This window comes from Zonotrichia leucophrys, chromosome 6 (genome assembly GCF_028769735.1).
Source record: "Zonotrichia leucophrys gambelii isolate GWCS_2022_RI chromosome 6, RI_Zleu_2.0, whole genome shotgun sequence".
NCBI classification, from domain to species: Eukaryota; Metazoa; Chordata; class Aves; order Passeriformes; family Passerellidae; genus Zonotrichia; species Zonotrichia leucophrys.
Genome location: NC_088176.1, coordinates 22,491,672 through 22,516,415, shown reverse-complemented (window position 1 = coordinate 22,516,415; position 24,744 = coordinate 22,491,672). Strand labels below are relative to the sequence as shown.

Below are 24,744 nucleotides of genomic sequence, written 5' to 3'. Positions count from 1 at the left end.
TCAACAGTTTTATTTTAATCAGACTTCTATTTTACTTATTTTAAAATTGAACAAAGAGGATTCTGATTGTTGATGTAGTTCAAAGACAGCTTAGTATGTATGAGTCTAAGGTCATCAAAGTATTTTCAGAATTAATGTGCATATCAAAGTGAAGAGGGGATGCCACTCCATGTGTATACTGCAGAAATGGAGATGGAAACAAAGATAGTAAAACAGAGTAACCCAAATAAATTCATTACATGCTGAAGTTGAGGGGGTTTTGTGAGTGGAAAGACAAATATGGTTTCATCCATTAAACAAAGGAGAGGCAGAATTGAGAATTGGCAAAGTACTCCAGGATTTGACATTGACACACTTCAGGAGCAGAAAGTTCACTCACTCTCTGTGTGTATAGGAGAAACAGCTAAGAATTTAGATGTAGAAGGTTGAGTGGTCAAATAGGATTTAAATGTAAATAAAATAAGAAGATACAAGAAATTATTGCAACATCATCCTCAGCTATCAGGCCATAACTGTCTACAAAATTTGGTGAGAAAGGAATCGCTTCTCCCTCACTCACTAGCTCCAGGTGCACGAAACCTCAGAAAAACATCTCTAAGCATGGATGTCATGATCCCATAGAGTTTTATGGACCCAGGCCTTAGGGGTCTGACAGCAGATTATGAGGCTCTTCTCCTACAGGCCAAGGGGGTCTTCACCTTGCCTTGACCAGTGCCTTGTTCTGGTGATCCAGCTGTCTGTCCTTCCTCCTTGGCAAGGAAACCACCTTCACTCTGCCTGCACTTCCTGCAGCACTACCTCAAAGTGCCGGCAGCAAGAGCTCCCCAGCGGTGCCCCACGTCATGGCAAGGGACAGTGAGGTAATTCAGACTTGTGGTCAAAAACTTTATTGGTGCTATGACTCAAAGAAGGGCTTTCTAAATTGAGATGCACTTAACACGCATCTTGTGTTGAGAAGATGAATACAGATACAGTGAGAAAATCATGTTTTTCTTACTGTGAGACTCACAGGGTTAATAAGTGAGGAAGCTGCTTGGAGTAAGAAAAAGTATGTTATGCTCTCTGTCCCTTTTAAGATGTTTGACATCTTTGCTTCTAATTAAGTCTTGGTGATTTACTTTAATTATGATATTTGTTCCCCAAGGTATATATCTGACGGACATCTGTGCTATTTTGCTGTTTGTTCATGCCTGTTTCAGTAAAGAAGGTTTTAACTGCTTATTCCCTTCTGGCCTGTGTGTCTAAACCATAAAGGGGTAAATCCTTCTGCCTTGAATGAAAATTGCTTTTACTAAATGATACAATGTGGCTTTTCTATGGTTTTACTTTAGTACTACATCACTGAAACAGAGTTTAAAATCCTAACCATAAGCAACTTATTTTTCTTTTTTGCTGTACTGTTCGAAATATGTATTAAAGGAGTATAAAGAGACACTACTGTATCAAAATTGTGCCAAATTTTTTTACTCTAGACTTCATAAAATTTGGTTTGCTCTGGAAGTAAATTGGAGGGAATTCAATATTAAAGAGGAGCTTCCAGTAAAACAAAATATTTTGAAAAAAATCCCACCACTTTAAGCAGTTTTATGTACAAACAAAATTTAGATGCCCAAATTGAGATATTAATTGCATTGAAATACAATTGGAAAGTGCAGTGAGTAGAGTGTCAAATGATGCAATACTAATGAACTTCTAAATATTGAGTGGTTTCTTTTATTTATTTATTTGTGTTATTTATGTTTTAGCAGCATCAACTGGTATTTCTGTACATAGCTATAATTTCATTTTAAAATTTACTCTCCTCAATGGACATTCCTTCTGATGGAAAGTGCACATTTTACTGTCTTTTCATATAACGTCCTGTTGTGCACTCTAAAAACTGTCATGAGTACAGGAAATAAAAACTTCTTTTTCATATGATTTTACATATGATCACTACTTTAAATTTTATATTTTATTGATGCAAAATTAAAAATATTTTTATCTTGTTTCTCTAATGGATTCAGCTTTTCCTCCACCATTCAAAAAGCAGATTCACAAAAATTAAAATTGTAAATTAGGAAAATTCTCTGAATTTCTAAAATTTTCAATATCTTCTTAAAGTTCTGAAGTTGTAGCAGCTGTAGTAAGATATTAACATCAGTACTTAATTGGTTGCAGTACAAGTAATTTCTTCTGTGGCGGTTTATGAAAGTTTTATATACATATCTTCAAAACACTTGACAAAATGCAACTAGATTAATATGTCTTAAAATAAACATTTTCCCTTTTTTAAAAAATAAAATTATACACAGGTAAGGATTAGCATCCATCTTTGTCTTTGCATGCCTTGTCATTAAAAAGTAAGAGAAATAAAAAAGGCAAAAAACCATTAGGAGCAGCCGGACACGATGTGCCAAAAAATAAAACAGTCTACTTCCTTACCTAGGAAGAACTGTAAATTGCATATTGTATAGTTATTTCAAGTGCTGAATTGGGTGTACAAAAGCTTTCCCGTCATTGTGGGGAACATTTAACGTAAAATTGTCCAGACAGCTGTCACTGTGATTGCAGAGCTGGTCGAAAGTCTGAATGACTTTCCTGGAACTCCTTCTCCTTATTCTTTGTGGTCATGATGGCAGTGGCTGCGCTGGGACAGAGGTTGGTAGTCCTTACTAAGGCCTTGATCTGAAGTTTGCAATGGGCTTTACACCTCCTATCAAGAGGTGACAAGATACAGTAAAACCACTCAAGTTGTTTTCAGTTCTGTTGCAATTTCAAAAATCCTGGAAAAATCTGAAGGCTTCTGTGGGAATTTTCATATTAATATACTCACAGAAGCAATTTCAGAAAACATTAAAAAGCATTTTTTGCTCTCTCACACTCATTTTATGACTAGTCAAGGAGTAATTCCAGTAGAAACATTTTGATGCATTACAAACATTTTAAGCCAAACAGAAATAAGCAAGAATAATAAATACATGATATAAACTGGTGGCAAAAATAGTTCTTTAAGCAGCAGTAGGGTCTTTTGAATTGAAGTGACAGGTGGTGCAGCATGAGATAAAATTGTCGTGCACAGTGTTGACTTCAATGCTGATTGCAGCAAAGCTTTAAGGATGCTGGGAACACCATGTCAAAGTTTTGCAGGAAATATGTAAAATTAAATGGAATTATTTTGTTACCACTCTTTTAGTCACTCTTGCTCATTGAAGTAGTTTATGCTTATTATAACTGTACAACTGGGCTTCATAGCTACTAGTTTTGTTGTAAAAATTGTATAGATAATCAAAGATGCTCTTTCAAAGTACTTATAAATATTAGAGAATCATAGAATCATTTATTTTATAAATGACCTTTAAGTTCTCCAATAAACCATGTCTCTAAGTGCTACAGCTATACATCTTTTAAATACCTCTAGGGATGGTGACTCAACTACTTCCCTAGGCAGCCTCTTTCAACAATGTTTCAGTGAAAAATTGTTCCCTAATATCCAATCTAGCCTTCCCCTGACACAACTTGAGGCCATTTCCTCTTCTTCTGTCACTTGTATTTGGGAGAAGAGGTCGACCCCCACCTTGCTACATCTGTCCCTAGGGAGTGATAAGGTCCTTCCTGAGCCTGCTTTTCTCCAGGCTGAACAGCCCCAGCCCCCTTGTGCTCCCTCCAGAGCCTTCCCCAGCTGTTCCCTTCTGTTTTATCTCGGCCCCTGGCTGTCCTGCAGTGTGGGGCCCAGAGCTGGGCACAGCGCTCGAGGGGTGTCCTCACCAGGGCTGAGTACACAGGGATGGTCCCTTCCCTGGTCCTGCTGGACACACTGCTCCTGTTATAAGGCTGGAAGCTGTTGGTCTCCTTGGCCACTTCGGCACGTGCTAGCTCACAGTGAGCTGGCTGCTGATCAGCAGCTTTAGATCCTTTTCCCAACACCTTTAGAGCTGCTCTTCTCCAAGCCTGTAGCACTGCGTGGCATTGTTGTGACCCAAGTGCAGGACAAGGCATTTGGCCTTGTTGAAACTTGTACAATTGGCCTCAGCCCATGGATCCAGCCTGTTCAGATCCCTCTGCAGAGCCTTCCTACCCTCCAGCAGGCCAACATTCCCACTCAACTTGGTGTCATCTGTGAGCTTACTGAGGGCTCACTCAATTCCCTTGACCAGATCATAGATCAAGATATTTGCTGCACTCCTTGGGCTCAGCCATCCAGCCTTTTACCCAGCAGTTCCAAGCTATGAGCAGCCAGTTTCTCCAGTAGAATGATGTGGGAATTGGTGTAAAAAGCTTGACTAAAGTCTGGATAGCCTTCACAGCCTTTTCCTCATCCACCAAGCAAGTCACCTTGTCATAGAAGGAGATCAGATTGGTCAAGCTGCACTGCCTTTTATAAACACAAACAGGCTTGACCTGATCCTGTGGTGTCCTACATGTGCTCTGTGCTGGCTCAAGATGTGCTCCATGACCTTGCCCAGCACCAAGGTCAGGCTGACAGGCTTGTAGTTCATGAATCCTCTTCCTGATCCTTCTTGTAGATGAGTGTCATATTTCTCAATTTCCTGTGAGGTAGGACCTCTCCAGTTAACCAGGTCTGCTGATAAATGATGGAAAGTAGCTTGGTCAGCACTTCTGCCGCCCCCCTCGGTTTCTTTGGGTGGATTCCATGCAGCCCTTTGGATTTGTTCTAAATGGTGTAGTATTTTACAGTATTTTACTGACCATTTCCCCTTGGATTGTGAGGGCTTCATTCTGCTCCCCATCTGTCTTCCAGCTGAGGGCACTGGGTACCCAGAGAACAGCTGCTCCTACTATTAAAGACCACAAAGCAAAGCAGGTATTAAGTACCCCAGACTTCTCCTCGTTCTTTACATTATGTTTCCCCCACATCCAATAAAAATGGAGATTCTACTTCTGTTGCTAATGCATTTCTATAAGTGTTTTTTTTTAAATTTTCTTTTATGCCAGTAACCAGATTTAGTTCTAGTTGGGCTTTGACCCTTCTAGTTCTCTCCCTGCATAACCTCACAACATCCTTGAAGCCCTCTTGAGTTGCCTGGCCCTTCTTCCAAAGATGATGCACTTTTATTCCTGAATTCCAGCCAAAGTTCTCTATTCAGCCAGGCTGCTGGTCTTCCCTGCTCATCTTTTGACACATAGGGATGGCCTGCTACAGTGCATTTAAAATTTCCATCTTGAATCATGTCCAACCTTCCTGGACTCCTTTGCCCTTCAGGACTGCATCCCAAGGGTCTTTCTCAACCAGCCTCATAAACAGGCCAAAGCCTGCCCTCTGGGAGTCCTGCTGGCACCCCTCATTATTTCTCCAAAAATCAAAATCTGTTGTTTTATGATTGCTGTGCCCAAGACAACCTCCTATTGTCACATCAGCCACCAGTCCTTCTCTGTTCAGAAAAACAGCTCTGGTGGGGTTCCTTCCCTAGCTGGCTGATTTACCAGATGTGCATGCCAGTTGTTGGAGTATTGATCCTGCCACTTTTTTTAGGGAGAGGTGCCCATTGCATTTACAGTTCCATCGTTAGTGTAAATTTTATCTAGTTATATGAAATCTTTCCTCTCATTGCTAGTATGCTATTTCATTGATTTTCTCATGGTTTCTTCTGTCTTTTTGCGATATAAGTGTATGAAACCATGCATGGAAAGGGAGTAAAAACAATTCTAATAGTCTGTTGTCTTTTTCAGAAGTGAAACCTTTGCTGCTCCAATGGGATGAAATCCCATAGGATATGCCATATGATTTTAATATAAACCAGGGAGTTTTATTAGTATTATTGCTGGTCCTGGAGACCCTTGTGCACTACTAAGAAGTACTTACAGCACTTCTGGTGTTGGGAAACTCGATGTAAAGACAAGTTTTAAATTGGCTTCTTTCTGCAGAATTGTGCAATGATAAACATTAGTGGCCCTGTTTTTCTTACAGCTCAGATGTCAGCTACTGGTGAGAAGAAAAATAAGAAATCCAAACTGAAAGTTTAATTTAGAATGTTTAAAATATTTTATAATCCATCTGTGAAAAAATTGATAATTTCTTCAGTGTCATGACCTTCTGAAAAAATCATCATTTGAAATAAAAAAGAAGGATGCTGTGTTTGTCTTTGAAATGGACAACTTAAATATTGAAAGAGAGGGATTCTCTCTGAAATGAAGGAAGTTTAAAGGATATGACTAGGAGAAACAGTGGTTTTGGTATTAGGTGAACCGAAGTCACAAATCAGAATTGTCATCCATTGGGCTAAGTGTTTTGCCAAAAAAAGAGATTTATTTTGCCTTAGATAATTTGTCAGATCTTGTAGGTTTTTGTAAAGGACAGTGACACAAAAGTAGAGCTGTTAGCTGCAACCTTAGCTGACTTTAACTAAAAATTGCTCTCTATCCTGGTTATAAGCCTCTGCAGTCCATTAGCTTCGGTGAATTTCTCCAGGTTTTGCAGGGACCTAACTCGGAGTTAAGGGCTGGTGCAGGGTTGTTGGTTCCGTTCCTCTGTATTTCCTGTTGGTAGGGTGCACTGTGACTCAGTGTGTGGCCTACCTTATTTTGACAAAATCCTTTGTTCTCATTAGTGCCTTACAGAAGATTATCCAGTTGGGTTCTCAAATTACATCCAGTATTTTTGTAGCTAAAACTGTGTTTGTAAATATGGGTATTGTCTGCTCTCCTGTATGTTAACATATGGCTTCTCTTCCCTTCTGCCTGCTCTTGTAAATCAATTTTATTTTAACTATTACAGAAGTGTCTCATAACTTCAATGCCTTTCAAATAGCCTTTGAAAAACAGTTTTAATACACTTTCCTATAGCACTGAAGCTTCTTAAAATATGAAGCTATTGTACATCAAGGAGAATTTTGTTGTATACATTCATGCATATAGAGACAGTAGAGAGCATGCTGTAATTAACTTGTTTGACCTGAAATGTATACAAGGAATGGAAAATCTGGCTGCATGTGTAATGACCTGGTAGTCCAGGTAATTTCCTTTATGCCTTAAGTTAGGTACCTGACATTCATAACGCATAGAATCTTGCTTGTTGAGCAGTCTAGCATTATACTTGCAGAAATACTGCTATACTAACTGGTATTATATTCATGTTCAGTGATTTATTTGATCTAGAAAGCCAACAAATTTCTGCTTTTCTAAAAGGAGTTTTCTAGGGCTCCAAATGTTCAAATGATCTACGTTCTAGTTTCCCTCTATTACACTTGTGATGAACACAGGATCATTTGCAATATATGTGTGTATATATATGTATATATGGTGGGACATTATGTATATATAGTATATACATCAACATATATTGGGACATGATTTTCACTTTGGTCTGTGACTACAACATTGGACTGTGGCTTCAACAACCTGTTTTAGAAACCTTACAAATAAATCACTGATGATACTTATGGAAGTTACCACCTTCCTTAGATAAAAGTATATTTATAAAGTACCAGTTTGTATAGAGCAAGCTTTGGATCTGTCCCACTGTTAAATAGAGCATAAAATAAGAAGCTGAAATTTGCAATGGCTGCCTGAGACACACAAGGGTATTTTAATTAACCTGCATGCAGAAATTAACCCTTAGAGTACTGCTTCAAATTCTCAATTTATTTTGTTATTTAATTTTACCAGTGGGCTATGCTGCTTTTCTACTCAGTTCATAGTACTGTACATAAAGTACATTAAATGGCCATACAAAAAAAAAAGAAGTGAGAAAAAGAAAAAAAATCCAATCAACTTTTTATAAACAAGGGATTCTACAAGACTAAGTACTCCAGGTTGCTAATGGGTAATGTATTCCTAAGCAACTATTTTTAAAAAAGGTTTTATGAATTAAAAGCATGTAATGTTTCACTGTACCTGTGTACTTGTTAGGTTTCTTCCTAAAGTATCATAGGTGTGTTCTTTAGAAAGAAGTCAGTTCTTTAAGGGTTAATGTGGGGTTAAGCAATCCTGAGGTATTCTCCTGCTTGTCCTCTCCTAAAGGTATCTGCATGTTAATTCTCAAATATTACCTGAAGAGGTGAATATGAATACTGTATGAATGACTAACTGAATGAACAAAATAGTTCCTTTGAAATGCTTGCTTGTATCCAGTAAACGACTGGAAAACAGAAACCTGATTTCTGGATCAAGGTCTTTAATGAAATGCAAACAATTCTCAGCAGAGTAGAAGCTCACATACTGACAGTTTATTCTGATTTCTTTGTCTTTCAAATAGCCCAATAGAATCCTGCCAGAATTTCTACAAAGATTTCACATTACAGATCGACATGGCTTTCAATGTGTTCTTCCTACTCTACTTCGGCTTGCGTGTAAGTAGCGTCTCTCTGGTGGCAGGAGGCAGGGAGGGAAGGCAGCTGCTGTATATGGAGATTGAAATAGAGATTGTATTTTCTTTGAAAGAAAGACACTATCTTTTAATGCAAAGAATATGACCATGGTTTTGAAATGTGTAAGTCAAAGTTTTAAGACTTAGATAGATCTGCTCCATTAAATATCTTCATAATACACTCGTTTTTTCACTTTATTTGTATTTTTCCATTTAATGTTTATATAAAGCAAATGTTTCAATTATTTTTTAATTATGAATCAAATGCAAGTGGCAGTTTCACCTTATTTAAGCACGTAGGCAAGTTCTAACTATGATGCCCATGGTATCTAAGCTTGCCAGTTTCCCAGGGCCAATTTTGTATTCAGGAGAGAGAAACGTCCACGTGGTTTCATTCAAAAGCCTGAAGTGCTGCTGCAGTCCTGAACTATGCCTTGTAGGAGTCACCCTCCTGATCTCCTCTGGACTTGTAATGATGGGACTCTAAACAGCTCTGTATTGAGAAATTTGTGAGCACCAAATGTATGATAGGACTGCCACCAGCATATTTGGTGTGCTGGAACAAAATTGATGTGCTTCCAAATACTTTATAATTGCCTACACTTTTCTAATATTACTGATACATTGTCAACAAATGTGGAAAAAGTATTTTTAGCATAGATACTACAACTGATAACATAGATGATCTATCTCTCTAGTTAGGCCTTTCATTTTAATCTCAGTGTTATTATCAAGAAATTTGCAATACAGACTTCTTTCCATGTTTTGTGTGGACTGACCTAAAACATCAGTTACTACACTAGCTTTTGGGTTTAATATTTTAGAACAGATACCTGAAATCAGCATGATAATAATCTGATTCTTTCATCTCTTCCCCTCTTTTTTTTTTGTTTTTTCTTTCCAGTTTATAGCAGCCAATGACAAGCTATGGTTTTGGCTAGAAGTTAACTCAGTGGTAGACTTCTTCACGGTCCCTCCAGTGTTTGTGTCAGTATATTTAAACAGAAGTTGGCTTGGTAAGTAAAACAGTTTAACCTTTAAAATGCTTGTTATAAAGTTACTTTAAGTTTGCACATTTGGGTGGAGAATCTGTTGATCTTATGTCATTGTGTAAATAGAATAATGTTTCCAAAGTAGTTTTCAAAGTGAATTTGAAGCAGAAAGGTGAATTTTGTCAGAAAAAGCACTTATATATTTGTTTTGTTTTCAACTGTTTACTAATCTCCTACTCTTAAGTGGTAGAGAACTCCATTTTGGAAGTGCTGTGGAACAGTAGCCTGCCTTTATCAAAACATTAATTTGATTTGTCTCAGCTCACAACCTGAACAGGTGATCTAGATCATTCATTCACTGAACTGGATTGCCATGGATCATTGTCAACAATGAAATCAGTATATTCTCATTGCATTTTTTAAGCCAGTGTGGCTAAATTTTGAATCCACCGAAGTGACTGATTTGGGAGATACATTTAGACACTTAATATTTTTACTGGACTGCTAGGAATGCATTAGAAAAGGTGTGCCACACGTAAAAGGGAATGCAAAATGAAATAGAGAGGACACTCAATTAAAAGCATCCATAATGTGCCAAATCGAGTTTCCTGTACAAGTGTTTTAGGCATTTTCATTAGTCAAATGTCGTGTTTTTTTTTATTCAGATAAAACATCCTAAAAAATGGCATATGTCTTTAGACAACTTATGAAACCTCACAGTTTGGCAATTCATGCCTCTAGAAATACAGGCACTCATTGTCCCTGAAAACTGAAGAAATTCTTATCTTAAATGTTTCATATGGAAAATAAAATAAACCAGAGGACCTTTAATAGTCTTTTAACATTTTCATCTTAATATAGAAGTGCAAAGATACAAAAATTATTGATGAATTTTTTTTATGGAAAGAGATCAGGTAATTTATAACCACAGTAAAGGTCATATAGGTGGTTATTAGTATGCCAGGGAAGAAAGCAGTAAAACAGCCAGAAAAGATCACTACACATCCTCATATGATTACTCTCTTTATCACATATCACCTCTGTCACATATAGAAAACTAAGTAAGGCTTTTTGAAAGAGAAAATGTCATACAGTTCCACATTATGTTAGGAAATAAAATTTAAAAAGAAGGTATGTAATTAAAAAACATGCTTATCCTTGAAAGAAAATTGCCGATTTCAGTAGCTATAACTTTATCTCAGATTTCTTGCATTATGTGAATTAGAGGGATGGATTTTCACTCCTGTATGGGAAGTATCAGAGTTTCCCAAAAACTTTGAGGTTGAAGTCCTTGGAGATTAAGTCTATCTGAGAGAATAAATAGAATCACAGAATCTATTGAAAAGGAATATGAAATGAGAAAGTAGCAAGACCACAAACTCTGGGAAATGAGGCAGAGATAATTATTTGGAATGAATACCCTTCATGAAAGTGACTGCGTAATTGACTGACTCATGGTGACACAGCAATCCAGCTAACAGTACTGACAGGGATAATGAGAGCGTTTGCACATTTAGCAGTTTCTGCTGCGTGGATTTCATAAGTTTTATGTCAGTTTTCAGGAAGAGTTGAGCACTCATAGGGTTGAAAGAATTTCCATATCTCTTAATTACATCAACATCACTTTATCTTGATTTCTTGTTTATAGCCTCACTTTGCCTGTTTCCTTGTGGAATCCCCCTGAGACATTTATCACCTGCTGAGGCAAAAAACTGATGTGTTTTTTAGTGTAGTCATCTTAGGAATAACATATTTACAATGTTTTAGCTTTGCACCTGTTTCCAGAGGGGTTTTCATTTTAGATAAATCATCCTTAGTGAAATCATTCACTAATTCAAAAATGTGAATGGTTCGGATTCCTAACATAACTTTAATTCAGACCAGAAAGTTATTTTGAGAAACTGTGATGAAAGAATTTTTAAGTGAATATATCAAAGCGTATTAATGGAGCCTGTATATTCCTTTTTACACCTTTGGAAGGGATGGCCAAATTTGCTGCCTGTAGAGCTCAAATCATACGTGTAGGTAATACCCTGGTAAGACTGAGAGTGTGAGTAGAGGGGAAGGGAGTGTCTTTAGACCATATTATTTAGTTCCAGGTTAGATGGCTACTTTGCCTTTTTATTTTATATAAGCATTGTAATTGAGAGAGATATCCTTCTGCTGAGGGGGATTCAGAACAAATAAGTTGTGGGTTTTGCACAAGTTGTCCCCATGTGTCTGTAGGATTAGCAGGGAGGTTTGCCTTTTAGTGAGGCAAAAATCATTCAACATTGGCACATTTTAAGAATTTCTTAATGATTTAGCAGGTTTTCTTTGTGTGCTTTAGATTTCAGGATCATTAGGAGCCAAAATAAAATGCACCATCTGGAATGTATTGTGCATCAGGGTCTTTCCAGTTTATTTCATTATTGATTCATGTCAGTCAGCTGTAATGAGTTCATTGAAGTACTTGGCAGAATCCAAGTTCCCAAGTGGCTCTGAATGCCCAATTCTACAAGAGCTGTCCTGGTTTAGCTAACTGACTAGCATCACTATGGACCCACAGTTTGAGCAGTGTTTTAAAGAAACCAAACTATCCTAAATAAATAATAAGCTTTGCCTTTGGAGCAGTAAATGCTTACAGAAGGATGTGAAGCATGGCAGAGGACATGCTCTGGATATATCATCTGATCATGTAGAGAAGTGGAAGGCCAGTGGATTTTTTCTGTTCTTATGCTGGCTCAGAAATGCCATCATTCAACTATTGTGCAGCTCTTAGTATGTGAAGCCTTCTCCTTTCCCTGATACTCTTTTGTATTCAGCTGTTCTTTACATATATTTTTGCATCTTGAAATGCTGTATATGAATTAAATTTTCAATCAGTATTCATAGAGGATGTTTCAAATCTAGTCTTCTACCTAGGTTCCAGTTTGCAGACAACATTTGGTATTGAAAGAAAGATCAGATTATACTTTTTCAAAAGTTTTCTAGGAATATCAGTATGATCAATGTCTAAAGTAAAGATGAAGGCAAAACTGCACTTCAAACCTGCAAAATACCAGATTTTTAGATTTGGTAAAGCCTTCAGAAAGGGTTTCTGTGGTATCGTTTTGCATGCAGAGGACAGCATAAGAAAAGGAAGCACGTGAAAAGGGTGCATTTGGCATATGAAAAGATCTACATATTATTGACAAATTTGAGGAAATAAAGATAGGAAAGAAATTTTTAATGAATCTGTATAATTTAGTGATGTATAGTGCTTTATCATGCTGTATAATAATTTCTTATGTTCTGACTTGAAAACTGTATAGATATGAACATCAGTGTGTTTTTGGATGCTCATTTTCATCCTGATCCCATGACTTTTTTCCAACACTGTTTTGCAAACAGTAACATTTGTGTAGACACTTGCTCATGAGCTACAGCTGTGCTTTATCAAATCATATGTATTGCTTGCACAACTCTATACAAGAAACTTTCTGATAATGGTAGGACATTTCTCCAGGTGCAGGATTCTACAGAGTGGAGAGACTCTTCCCAAGGGAAGAATGATTTACAGGTGACTTTGGCAGTGAATTTTAACGAAATTATTTCCGTGCATTGCTGAGTTTGTGTATTTTGCTTATAGTCCAAGTGAAGGTAGGCTAATAGGGTTGTTTGACAAAGATAATTTACAATGGGAGAAATAATGGTATGGTAAATTTTGTTGTTTGGTTTGTTGTTTTTTTTAACCACAAAGTTGTCATAATTTGAGTATCCTAGCTAAGTTTCAGATTCAGAACTTTTTTCCTTTGGATAGGTTGCAGTCTGAAAAATTGGAGAGTCCTACAACAAGTTAATGTCTTCCAGTTTTATTTAGTAAAGACTCAATAACACTTTACACACTTAAAACCCTTATTCTATCTTCTGTGATAGCAAAGCCAATTCAAATATCTGAAATGCCTTTAATCATGTACTTGTATGCTTATGAAAAAAGAAATATTGATTTTATGATCTGACTGTATTGAACTAAATTGCCTTGACAGGATTGTATTGTTAGAGGGGAATTTAACATAAGAAATATGATATTGGCTTCACATTTTCAAGAATATGTGAATGAGGAACAATCCGCCTTAGATTGTGATATTAATACAACATAATATATGAATTTGATAGTGTCTTATTATTGAATCACAGAAATTAAAGACAAAAAAGGTCTTTCAAAAAATCTTACTTCCTTTTTCTGACCGTATGTTTCATCTGTTCTACTGTACAGAAAATTAAGTGATAGAAACTGTTTGATTCCTATAAATTCTGTTATTAGGAAGATTTTTTGTTCGTCCTTATTTCCTCACATGCTTTGTAGTCTAAGTTGCTGCTGAGGCTGTACATTTTTTTCAGAAAATCATTTGAGATGTATAGTGGGGTAAAGAAGAGAGACAACAGATGCAAATATAGACACATGGAAAGCATAGAGAACAAATCTCTTCAGGTGGTGATTAGTGCAGTTTGGGAAGGAGATGATTTTTTCCAGTATTTGCTCAGATTCTGTCCAGGTCCTGTTTGAGACATGTCAATTCATTTTGGATGAGACTTGTGGTTTCAGTATCAATGCCTGGTCAGAGAAGAGTATTTCCAACAACTCTGGTGGAAATTCAGGTTTCTTGTTGAATCAGAGAATGAAATTGGTTTACAGATAAATTTGGAGAAAAATTGGATGTGTCTTATTAAGGTAGTTAAGGTGATGGTGTGAAGCATTCTGCCCATCCAGCAAGTGTTCCTCAAGATGAAGCTTTAGTTAAAAATCTGTAGATGAAAACATTTGTTTTAATATCCTGTAGACTTTCTTGCCATAACCTCTACAGAACAGCTCATCCTGAAAGCATATTTGAATCTGTAGATTACTTGATTCCTTTTAGAAAACAGTTTAATGGAATTTAGTTATGCTGACACAAAGAAGCCTTCTGATAACTTGGTTATAGGGATACCACTTTGACTTTGCATTAATTTACTGGATTTTGGTGCATCTACAGGTCGCAAAGCCCCCTTGCTCAGCACCTTAAATTTGCAGTAATTTGCAATAACTTTATCAAGTGTTGTGCATTTCTGCCATCTGTTGGTGGAATCTTTGAATGCACATCAAAATTCTACAATATTTCTTACAAAAATAGCATCTTTTATCCAGCTTTGATGTATTTTTTGGGTCATTTTACTTAAGTTATGCATTATTTTATATATAATGGAAGCCAAATTCTCTAAAATGCATACAGTTTGTTGCCATCCTGCTGTACTTGATCCCAAGCCCTGCTTGTCACTAACTTACTCTCTTCATTACCAAGAATTTCTTCCTCATATATCATTGCTTAGCATTATAAGGCAGAATATTAATAGAAATATTAAATAACTTAGGTCAAGAACACATTCCTGACTAGACTTCCAGGGAAGACATGCCAGATACATTTTAAGACTCCCTGGGGTTTAGTCCATTTAATGAGTGCCATGGCAATGCTGAGTAAATTACATCAGTATTTATAGCTCTGTCACTCAAATATGTCATTTAATGGAAAAGCTAATGGCTTATGCTGCTTTTCTAAATGTATACTTAAAAATAATTACTTATCTTGACTACTCAAATACTTTGTAGTAGAATTCTTTGTTTTGTCTGAGATTAATTAATAGGCTCATGGTTGTTTCTTTTAAGCTTATGGAAATAACATAAACTTTTTTCTGGAACTTCTATAAACTACATGTGCCAGACTTGCCTCCAACCAACTCTAACTAGTCCACAGAATTTTAAAAACTATTGGATGCAAGTTACCCAGACATGACTTAGAAACGTCTGGCTTAACAGATGTGTTTATTTGCATTCTCCTTAGTCGTCTTAGTCACATTAGGAAGGCAAGTATGCAGCCATTACATGATTGGCTTTTTCTAAGTTCTGAAATAAAATATGCATGGGAAACTTCTGCTTTTTCTCCATCATTACTGAAATGACCACCATGTTTCTAGTCATGCTATGCTAAGATTAAAATGTCTTTGCAATGCAGTAAGTCTGTGGTTGGTTAATGTATTTCATAAATGTTTTATTCCTTTTGTGTTCTGCTGTTTTTAAATGGAAAAAATATATTACTGTTTTGGACTGGATTTTTTTTTTTTTTAGAAAAGTAAACATTATTAGTTTTTTCATTTAAGTGACCTGAATTGGAATTCCTGGTAAGATTTCCTTGTCATATAACCAACCCTCCCTTCAGTGAATACTCAGTATTCTTTCAGGGTTATAATATTTAGAACTTCTACAGGTATATTACTGTTCTTCAGCATATGTTTTTCAGGTACTAGGCTGTAAGCCAAGCTGTTTTTATGTATATTTCATAAAGGAGCATAAGCAGCTAGACTTTTCTTTAGCTTGGTGTAGCCAAATTATCTGTTGTCATCGTTGCTTGGTGTTCTATGTCATGTTTTTTCTGGACATCAATCCATAAATGTTAAAGATCAGTCTGCCAAATTTAGTGATTGAGAAACACAGAATGCTATTTTGTTGTAGATTGACTGCTAAATTCGAAGTTGTTTATAATAATGGATTTTAACTTTGCTCAGAATTAATTCAGTCATACTCCCCTGTAGGATAATAAAAGAATAGTAACAGCAAGTATAAAGGATTTATACTGAAAAGCAAATCGCTGCAATTTCCTTTAATAGCAAAATATTTGCATTTCTTAATAGATATTACATAATTTTCTTCACTCCATATCCTTTTTCTGTCCAGTTAAAATATGTTCTCAATAACTAGATGGTATGTACAAAAAACAGACTATTTTCCTTTTGTCCTGCTTTATATTATCAGTTTAATTACTTTATGACTGCCCTTGGATTCTCTAATGGTTTCAGTGGCCTTTCTGACTCTGTAATTAAGTTCTTCTGCTTAAATGAAGGCTACCTGGACTGTTGAGTTTTCTCTTTAATCGAATGTGGAATAATAAAAGGAGAGAACCCATTCCCTCAAACTGCTGAGGGACCCCATAATTATTTATTCTGTCTTCGGGCATTTGTGTTTACTTGAATGAGGGGAAATTAAAAATGCTTCTTTTAGTGTCACATTGTCATCAGTCAGATGATTTCCAAATTTTCTTGAACTATCTACAGCATGTAACTGACTTGCACAATTTCTTTACTGGTAATATGAGAGATTAGATTGATTTCTATTTTTTTTTTTTTTTTTTAATTTTACTGGTTATCTTATGCTAGCTGAAAGACCAGTTCAAAATAAAATTTCATTTCTTGGCTCCCAGGTGGTAAGTTAATATGTATAGTTCCTTGTAGGCATTCAGTCTAGTGTTTATATACTATCCCGTAGTTATTCCCCTGATAACTTCATCCGTTGATTTTTTTACTGTATTTTTTAAAATATTTTGAATCTGTGTTAGTTTGTTGCTGAGTGGGATCTGCTCAACTTTGAATTTTGAATGCTTGTTGTTTCAAGCAACTTTATAAATAATATAGTTGATATCTGCCCAAATCCAAAACTAGAAGTTCTTATACCTAGAACATGACATTTTATATTTTGGCATTTTTAACATGAATTCCATGATTTCTTGTTACTCTTTTTGATCTTTGGCTCATTTTGCATTTCTAATTTCTGTAACACTGCTCAAAGGAACTATTTTATTTTATAAACCCTGGACCAGAAGTAGTGCAATGTCCATGTAGTTCTCATTAATTCATCACCTGGTGTGCTCTAGTGTGCTCTGTGGTGCGTGAGTCTGGGTTTATGTGGAATTAAGAAAAGATGCATTATTCAGTTTAAGTAATTAAAAACCCCAAACTGCATATCTGTGTTCCTCCTGACGTTTTTGCAAGACTGAATTAATCAAAGGCAAATCCTGTTGAGACTGAAATTGGTATAAACTGATGCAAAGATAGTTGGGCTTTCACTAGAAAGATTAGAAGTTAAGAATTCCATATGAGACTTGAGAAAGTTCTTCTGTGTCTGTTTTTTCTGAATATCAGAGGGCTCTGATGGAACTGATGTACTCACCTGAGATTGGAATTTTATTTAAACTGGATCATTCATATCCTTCCTGTAATCTTTTGGCAATTATTTCACTCTACTTTATAGATATGAAACTAAGAAAAGTCAAGAGAGAATTCGATTAAGATTTTTCACTCTTGTTATCATTCTACATTCAAACGGGGAAACTTCATTAATATGGTCATTTACATGCACTGCTTGACCATCACCTGAGAGGTCCAAACCCCTCTGGGATTAGGAAGGATGACTTCTTGTGCTTCAGTGCTCCATATCAGTATGAGAAGAGCAGTTGGTGAGAGCCTGCTGCTGCTAACACCAAGGCTGTGGGCTCGGTCCCTGTATGGGCCATATACCTGGGAGATCCTGGTGGGTCCCTTCCATCTCACAATATTCTGTGAATCTGTTAAGTTTTGACCTTCCTGCTCATGTGACATTACAGAATTAATAGTTGGATGGCTAAAAATCTGTTTCTTTATCCACTGTTCTGTCTTTACAGTTTCAGCATTTTGCTATACACAGACAGACAGCATATAGAGAAGGAAAACTTGGGAAGTGTTTTTACAGCTGAAATATTTAAGGCTTTTTCTGAAGTTTTGAATTGCAAGATATTTATACCATATGGCAGTTTCATACAATTTTGACTTTAGTCAAGGGAACAGTATCCTTCATAGTTTGTCACATTTTGCCACTAGTTTCACATCAATTTTTTGAATGCTTAACGTTCTCTAGTACTTCTGTATTTATACTCTTTCATTATACAGGGCTTACACTGGATTCATTGCTGACCCACAGATTTTTGGCCTTCGTTAACCTTGTTATCACCTCCAGCAGTGTTTAGTATCATGCTATCTCCAATTCTAAATGAAAACAGAAACACATCAGAGCAATCTGTAAAATGAAGGACATATTTCTGCACCACAAAAACATCTCTGAAGTTATTGACTCTTCCATAGCTGCTTGCACTGCAGTGGCTTACCTAATGGATTGCCAGAAGGTTTGCCAATAAAGCTAATGATGCTCAGAGGTCAGGATATACAGGTTCTTTAGATCTGTCTCCTTTTTTGTTGCTTCTTTTAGTTTCTTCTGTTCAGGAAACTTTAATTTGTAATGGTATTAAAGACGATGCTGCTAAACTTGGGAGTGCATTTTTGATTCATTTAGGCATTTAGTTTTTAATTGTTTATGTAAAAGTCAGTACATTGTATTTATAAATTTTATATAGTTATTAAAGACTTTTTTCTCTAAATCTATCTAGTGAACTTCTCTGCTTTGGTATGTATAAAGGGATATGAAGTGAAAAAATTGTTTTCTTGGTATTTTAGGTTTCAGATATCTAAGCTTAACTTGTCTTCAAAATTGCATTTACCAGAAGCAGGTTTTCCCATGATATCTCCCCAGATGTGCTTTGATTCAGAAGCTGAATGTTGGAAAAGCAGTGTATTTAACTTCATCATTTCATTTGTTTGTTGCTAGTAAATATATAACATGGAGCAAATACAAAAAGAGAATGATGCATCTTTTAATTTAAAAATAGTGTTAAAACATAGAAAAATGAGGGTTTCTGCTTAAGTAAAACGGCTATAAAGCTTTCTTTCTAAAGCCATGTTATTGTTGCGGTTATAGGTGACTTATACAGGGAAATTATTTTGCCATCTTTTAAAATCAGCTTTTATAAAGTAAGGCAGATGGAACTGTGCTACTCAGACAGATTTAGTGCACAGCATTTTGTTAAGCATTATCCTTCAAGGAGTGCTGGTTTTATTCAAAACAGTAATATTGAAGCATCACTGTGGATGTTTAGCTGAAATGAATCAGCTGTCTATTATCTGAAGTGTGAAGTTCAATTTGAAGAGGTTTTGCATTAAAGTTGGGATATCTAGCAACCATAATCTTCATAATCAAAAGTAAATTGTTGTAGTCCTTTAGAAGCACAGATGACTGAGAGCAAAATGCTTTTTGAGATTTCTGAGGTACTCAAAACTCTCCAGGCGTTATTTCTCCATTATCACATAGTTACTCTGCTTCTCTGTAGAAATTATCTGTCAGCTTTATTGTCTTCCTAATTGCTGATTGTGTTTTTCTTTGATCAGCCCCACACCATGTGGAACGTTTTCCTACAGAACTGAAGGAGTTTTTGTGAATGAGTGAGCTCATGGTGCACTACAGAGGCACACTGGTGCCTTTCCAAGCCCTGTGCAGCCAGCACTTAATGCCAGTCTCATTCATCCACCCTGCAGCCCCTTGGCCATCCAAAGTGTCATTTACTTGAGGACAGGGGGTAATTGCAGCTGGCACTGGCCTTGGGGGTGTGAATCATACCTGCAGAGCCCAGCAGAGGGTCTTTTTTTGCTGAGAGCTAGATGGAATATTAGTAGCCAAATAAGAGCACTGACACTGCGTGCTGGAAGTAACACGAGGATTATTTTCACATTTTAACAGTTTGCTCAATTTTACTTAATTCTGTTCTGGGATGCTTTTCTCTGAAGTTAGTCAACGAGCCAGTGAAGTTCTAGTATCGATTGCAGTGTTGTGACAGCAGAAGAATGAATCACAGCAAGATAAATATAAATTCCTGATATGGTTTGAATATCTTCCACAATCTTCACATTTATTTATTTATTTTTCTTTTTCAAAATGCAGCCTTTGAAAATGTTTCCTATTCAACATTCATCTTCTCTGATACCAAAACTCCTAAGTCCTGGAGGGGTTCTTACCAATGTGTGTGTATGTTAGGGCTGCTGTAGGTAATGGGTGTAAAAGTTCAATTTTTAATTACGAGCAGAAGTGGTTAGTTAAATATGTAAGTAAATAAATTCAAAATATTTTATTAGAAAATATTACAATTTGTGTTGTAGATATATAATTTATATATATTGTATGCAATTTCATTATTTGAAATTTAGATACTTATTAAAGCATAGTTAATGAAGTGTTTCTTAATGGCTAATGGGGTTGGGACAATGCTAACTTTGAAGAAAAAGTTATTTTCATAGTGGCTAGTGTGCAGGCAATATATATCATGATGGAGTTTCTACATGTGTAATATTGTGAATATAAATTAAAAGGAGATGGGATTCTTTATAAAGCAAATGGTGTTATTTGGGCTTTTATTATCTGTTAAATTCCATATTTGTTTTTTTTTCTGTGTTGTTTCACTTTCCTTCCTATTGAGAGCAAAGTGCAGATATCAGTACTGTAAGAGTAGAAACATCTGGAAATATCATCTGAATTCTTTCATGTTCACTCTCACCTGGGAAATTAATCTAGAGAAAATTGTATATCATTGCATGTGGGGCAGATCCTGTAAGAAATATGCTGCATTCACTGGAAAATAGCCAACGATACATAGATTTGGGGGACAGAATCTCCTAGGAAAATTTCAGACACCTACTTTACTAGGCACTGGCTCTAATCTACTCTGATAGTGCACAGAAATTTCACTATCTTCTCTTATTGATTGGGCAACATCAGCCTTTAAGGGAAAGCATTTCTGTGCACCTGAAAATGTGAGAATTTTCTTCTCAGTAGGCAGATCACAGATTTTCTGTCTAATGTGAATTTGAAGAGTTTTAAGTGCTCCTTCCTTTACTGGCTTTATTCTTGACTCACTCTTAGTGATGAATTAACAGTTGCAGTTCTCAGACCTCGTATTTAAATAGGATGCACTGCTGAGGAGGTGAAGACTATTTTTTTAGTACTGATTGGGGTGAAATAAGGGATGCTGAAACACGGTGTGTGGATCTATACAACAGTTGTGTTTCCAAAAAGAAAAACACCACAATCTTTAATTTCTGTGGAATTTTATGACTAAGTTCTTAATCCTACAGCTGGTCAGAAATACTGTTTATTGTTTGTATTTGCACAATATGCAAGGAATCATTCTGTATATTGAGTAAAAGGCTATTGCTTTACCAGGACAAGCATAAATATTTTTTGAATATTTGTCATCTATCTTGTCAGAAAATAGAATTAATGTTTTTTGCACCTGGATCATAATAACATACAGGATTTTGTGGTATATAATTTTCATAACTGGTTTCTCATAATTAATTTATCTGCATGTATCTGCTCATATCTATTCTTTAACTATTTTATTTGTGCAACTCAAAGGCTGAAGAGGCTCGCTGAATAGGATGCATTCTATCACACCAGTTGATTAGAAGTGAAATACTTGACTCCTTGTCAAGCCCTATTTCATGGCATGCTCCTTGATTCTTTGGCAGTTACGGCCTGTGCCTTGTGACTCACGGGAGCAAAGACAGGCAGAATTGCGAGGCTTTTTTTAAATCAACCTCCTGCAGCATGAGTCAGGCTTTAGATCTGGCCTTTGCCCTTCCTTTGCCTTTGTTCTTATCATTTGTTCTGCTCTATGGTTACAGCCTCTCAAAATAGCATATTCCTGATTTTAGTGCAATTTGTTCCTGATGAATGCCAAGGAAAATTATATAAGATGCTAACTTGTGATTTTTCAGGAAGGGAAACCTCTCTATATTGAGTTGTAATGGTCACTTTAGAAAGCAACATCCAAATTTCCAACCTCCTGTGCTGCCTTCTTTGCAAGGTTAGCTTGCTGGGGTTTAATCTCTTATTTCAAGGCTCATTATGGTTTCTGTAGCACCATCAGTAAATTGTACAATTAATATTTTTCTCCCCAAATCACAGAATTACAAAAGGCATATTTTACATCTATTTTGAATATGGAATCACAGTATCTGGAAAGGATTACACAAATGTAATATGAAAAAATAGAAAAATGCGAGCTGAATAAATTCTTTGGCTTTTAAACTCTTTTTACCCACTAAGTCAATATGAATACTGGTTATTCTTCCCTTCATGGTTTCAATCTTTTGTTAAAAATGGCACCAACGTCACTTTGCTGGGATAATACTTCTTTTGTAATATAAAATGTGTACAAGTTAATGGTCCCTGGTTTTATGCAAAGATCTGCTCTTCATTTATTACTGGATATATCTGTGATTGGTTTATGGAATATGACACAGTTTTTGCCTGAAGTGGTGTAAAGCAGGAAAGTGAATGTTTACATATTGAGTGAATGGTTTTATTCTTGCTAATGCCAAGCTTTCTGAAAATGGTTTAATAGCTTAAGACTTTGAGACTAGGAGGTTAAAAGTAAATAATGCAACTACATGCGTTTTCTCAGGAACTCAAGGTTGGATTGTAAATTTACCTTCTAAATAATTTAGTGAGGTTAATGAGTGGTAAATTCTTGGCAGAATGAGCATTATATTCAGGTTTTGTCATAATCTATAGATGTTGCTACAAAGCTGTACTAAAAAGTAGTTGTTGACCAACCTGTAGAGCTTTTAAATTCGGACGTGGCAGGGTATGTTTTTTTTTCTATGAATAATACTTTCACCATTTTTGAAATATCAGCAATGAAAATTTTATGGGCCATTTTGTGTACAGCAAACAGCTTTTACATTGTCATTTCAGAAGCAGCAATTTAAAAGAGAGGAAAGGTAGTGTGGGGAAACTTCTGTGTTCACTTATTGTAAATTAAATTAAAAATGAATTTTCAAGGAGAGAATAGTCAGAGGATATCACAGTTATTTTTCTCTGCAGCAGGTTTCTCCTTGGCAGGTTTCCTTGTGTTTTGTGGCTTTTTGTAGATTGAGGTTTTGAGCACAACTATAAGCAAATGGCATCCCACAAAAGCACAGCAAATCCAGCACCCACATCTAACCTGTGGCTCAAAGGACAATAATTTGATACCCACTTGTTCCCAGTATATTGGTTTTCTGAGGCAGAATCTAATCTTCCCTTGCTCTCCTTCAAGGTGATATATCAAGTACCTAGTCCCTGCATAGCCAAAGCTAAAGTGGAGCTTAGCTGCTGACAAGTCTTGCTTTCTTCTCCTGCATTTTTAAGCTTAATAGCTTCACATTTGGATGGACTTTGAAAGCAAGTTGTCATTTAATCATAGCAGTACTTCCATGAGTATGTAAATCTGTTTTTGTGACAAGTTCAAGAAGGGTCATGGAATGATGTCCTTCAAGGGTATGCTTCTGTAGAAAATAGGAAAAACTTGTAAGTACCTTGGATTCATTGAAGGCAAAATAGGTTGTTAAAAGTCATTCTAGAGCTCTTTATAACAAAATGTTTGTTGATTAGTTTGGATTAAATCTTCAGAGCAGACATTTCAGGTACTGCGGATAACACGGGGCTTTGGAGTTTTGTATCTACCTCAGACCAGGAGGCCAAGGAGCATGTCCTTCACAGGGGCAGGAAACAGTGATAGTCTACTGATGGCACCACCTTCATGTGCTTAATTGGGCTCCAGGCTTTCACTCAGATGTTCATCTAAGCTAGAATACTTAAAAGGTGCTTTTCTGGATAGCTGAAAAAAAAAATTAGTCTGCAGAGAACAATTTTCTGTAATCTAATTTTACATCTAATATAAAAAAATTGACCAAGTAATAGATTGATGTTATAGATGGTAGCAAACTCTAAATGTCACTGAAAATAAGAAGCTGTCTTAGGTAATTGAGTTGTAGAACAAAATACTAAAAAATAGTTATTTGAAAAGCAGAAATGTCTGCACAGGAAAGTAATACCAGTAGCTTTGTGTGGCTGGCTGTGATGTTAAAAATGCCTCTCAGCACAATATGCCATCATTCTGCTGCTGCTCAAATTTATATACATTTTTTTGAACTTGTCGAGCAGGTTTACTTTAGATATAATCCTAGTTTGTGTCATTTAATTTATGTTTTCAAATTTTGATGTATGCAACTGCTTAAGCAGTGCACTGACTGAAAAGAAATTGATAAAAATCTGGCTATGCCGGGAAGCTGAGGAGTTTAAACAATACTGTCAAATTGTTAAAACCAAAATAATAGGTTATGTAAACTAAACAGCGTGGCTCTTGCTATTTATTACTTAGGTCCTGTTTTCCTTTAGAGACATTCCAGGCTTTCAATGTAAATGGATTCTACACCCAAACATTTGCTGTACTAAGTATAAAGTACACTAATGATAGGTTTAAAATTGGATAATAACAAGATTACAATACTAGTCAAAAGGAAATACAGAAGGAAAGGAAAATAGTGTGCCTTATATGGTAAAAAGTTAAGTAGGACGTGCATTCAGTTTGAGCTGTACAAGATGTGATTAGTAACACAGATAAGTACTACCCCATTCAAATCTTTTCAATTGGAGAGGAATGATTCAAGTGCTCACAGATAAATCTTGGATGTTTGTCACATGCAGACATAAACCCCATCCCTCTAGACTGAGTGGAACCTGACTGTTGTGACCAGTGGGAACGTAACCAGGTTGTTTGTAAGAACTTAGTGTTAAAGGTTACAATGCAAGGGACTCACAGAAGTAGTTTGCTTCACTTACCTGCATGTTCCTTATAATTTGAAATTTCTCTGTACTACAATCCCCTTTATATTTGGCAGTCCACCCCTTAATAAAATTTCCAAAATGCTTTGAAA

The 24,744-nt window shown here is 36.1% G+C and overlaps 1 protein-coding gene across 30 annotated transcripts in view; it reads left to right on the top strand.

Annotated features, from left to right (window-relative positions):
* The window catches only part of KCNMA1 (potassium calcium-activated channel subfamily M alpha 1), a 411,073-nt gene that overhangs the window by 221,691 nt on the left and 164,638 nt on the right, over window positions 1-24,744 (top strand). For all 30 annotated transcript variants that reach the window (XM_064717021.1, XM_064717019.1, XM_064717018.1 and 27 more), the window contains 2 exons: window positions 8,195-8,288; window positions 9,210-9,321. In XM_064717021.1, coding sequence (XP_064573091.1) covers window positions 8,195-8,288; window positions 9,210-9,321 — 206 coding nt within the window. The remainder of the gene's footprint in view (window positions 1-8,194; window positions 8,289-9,209; window positions 9,322-24,744) is intronic.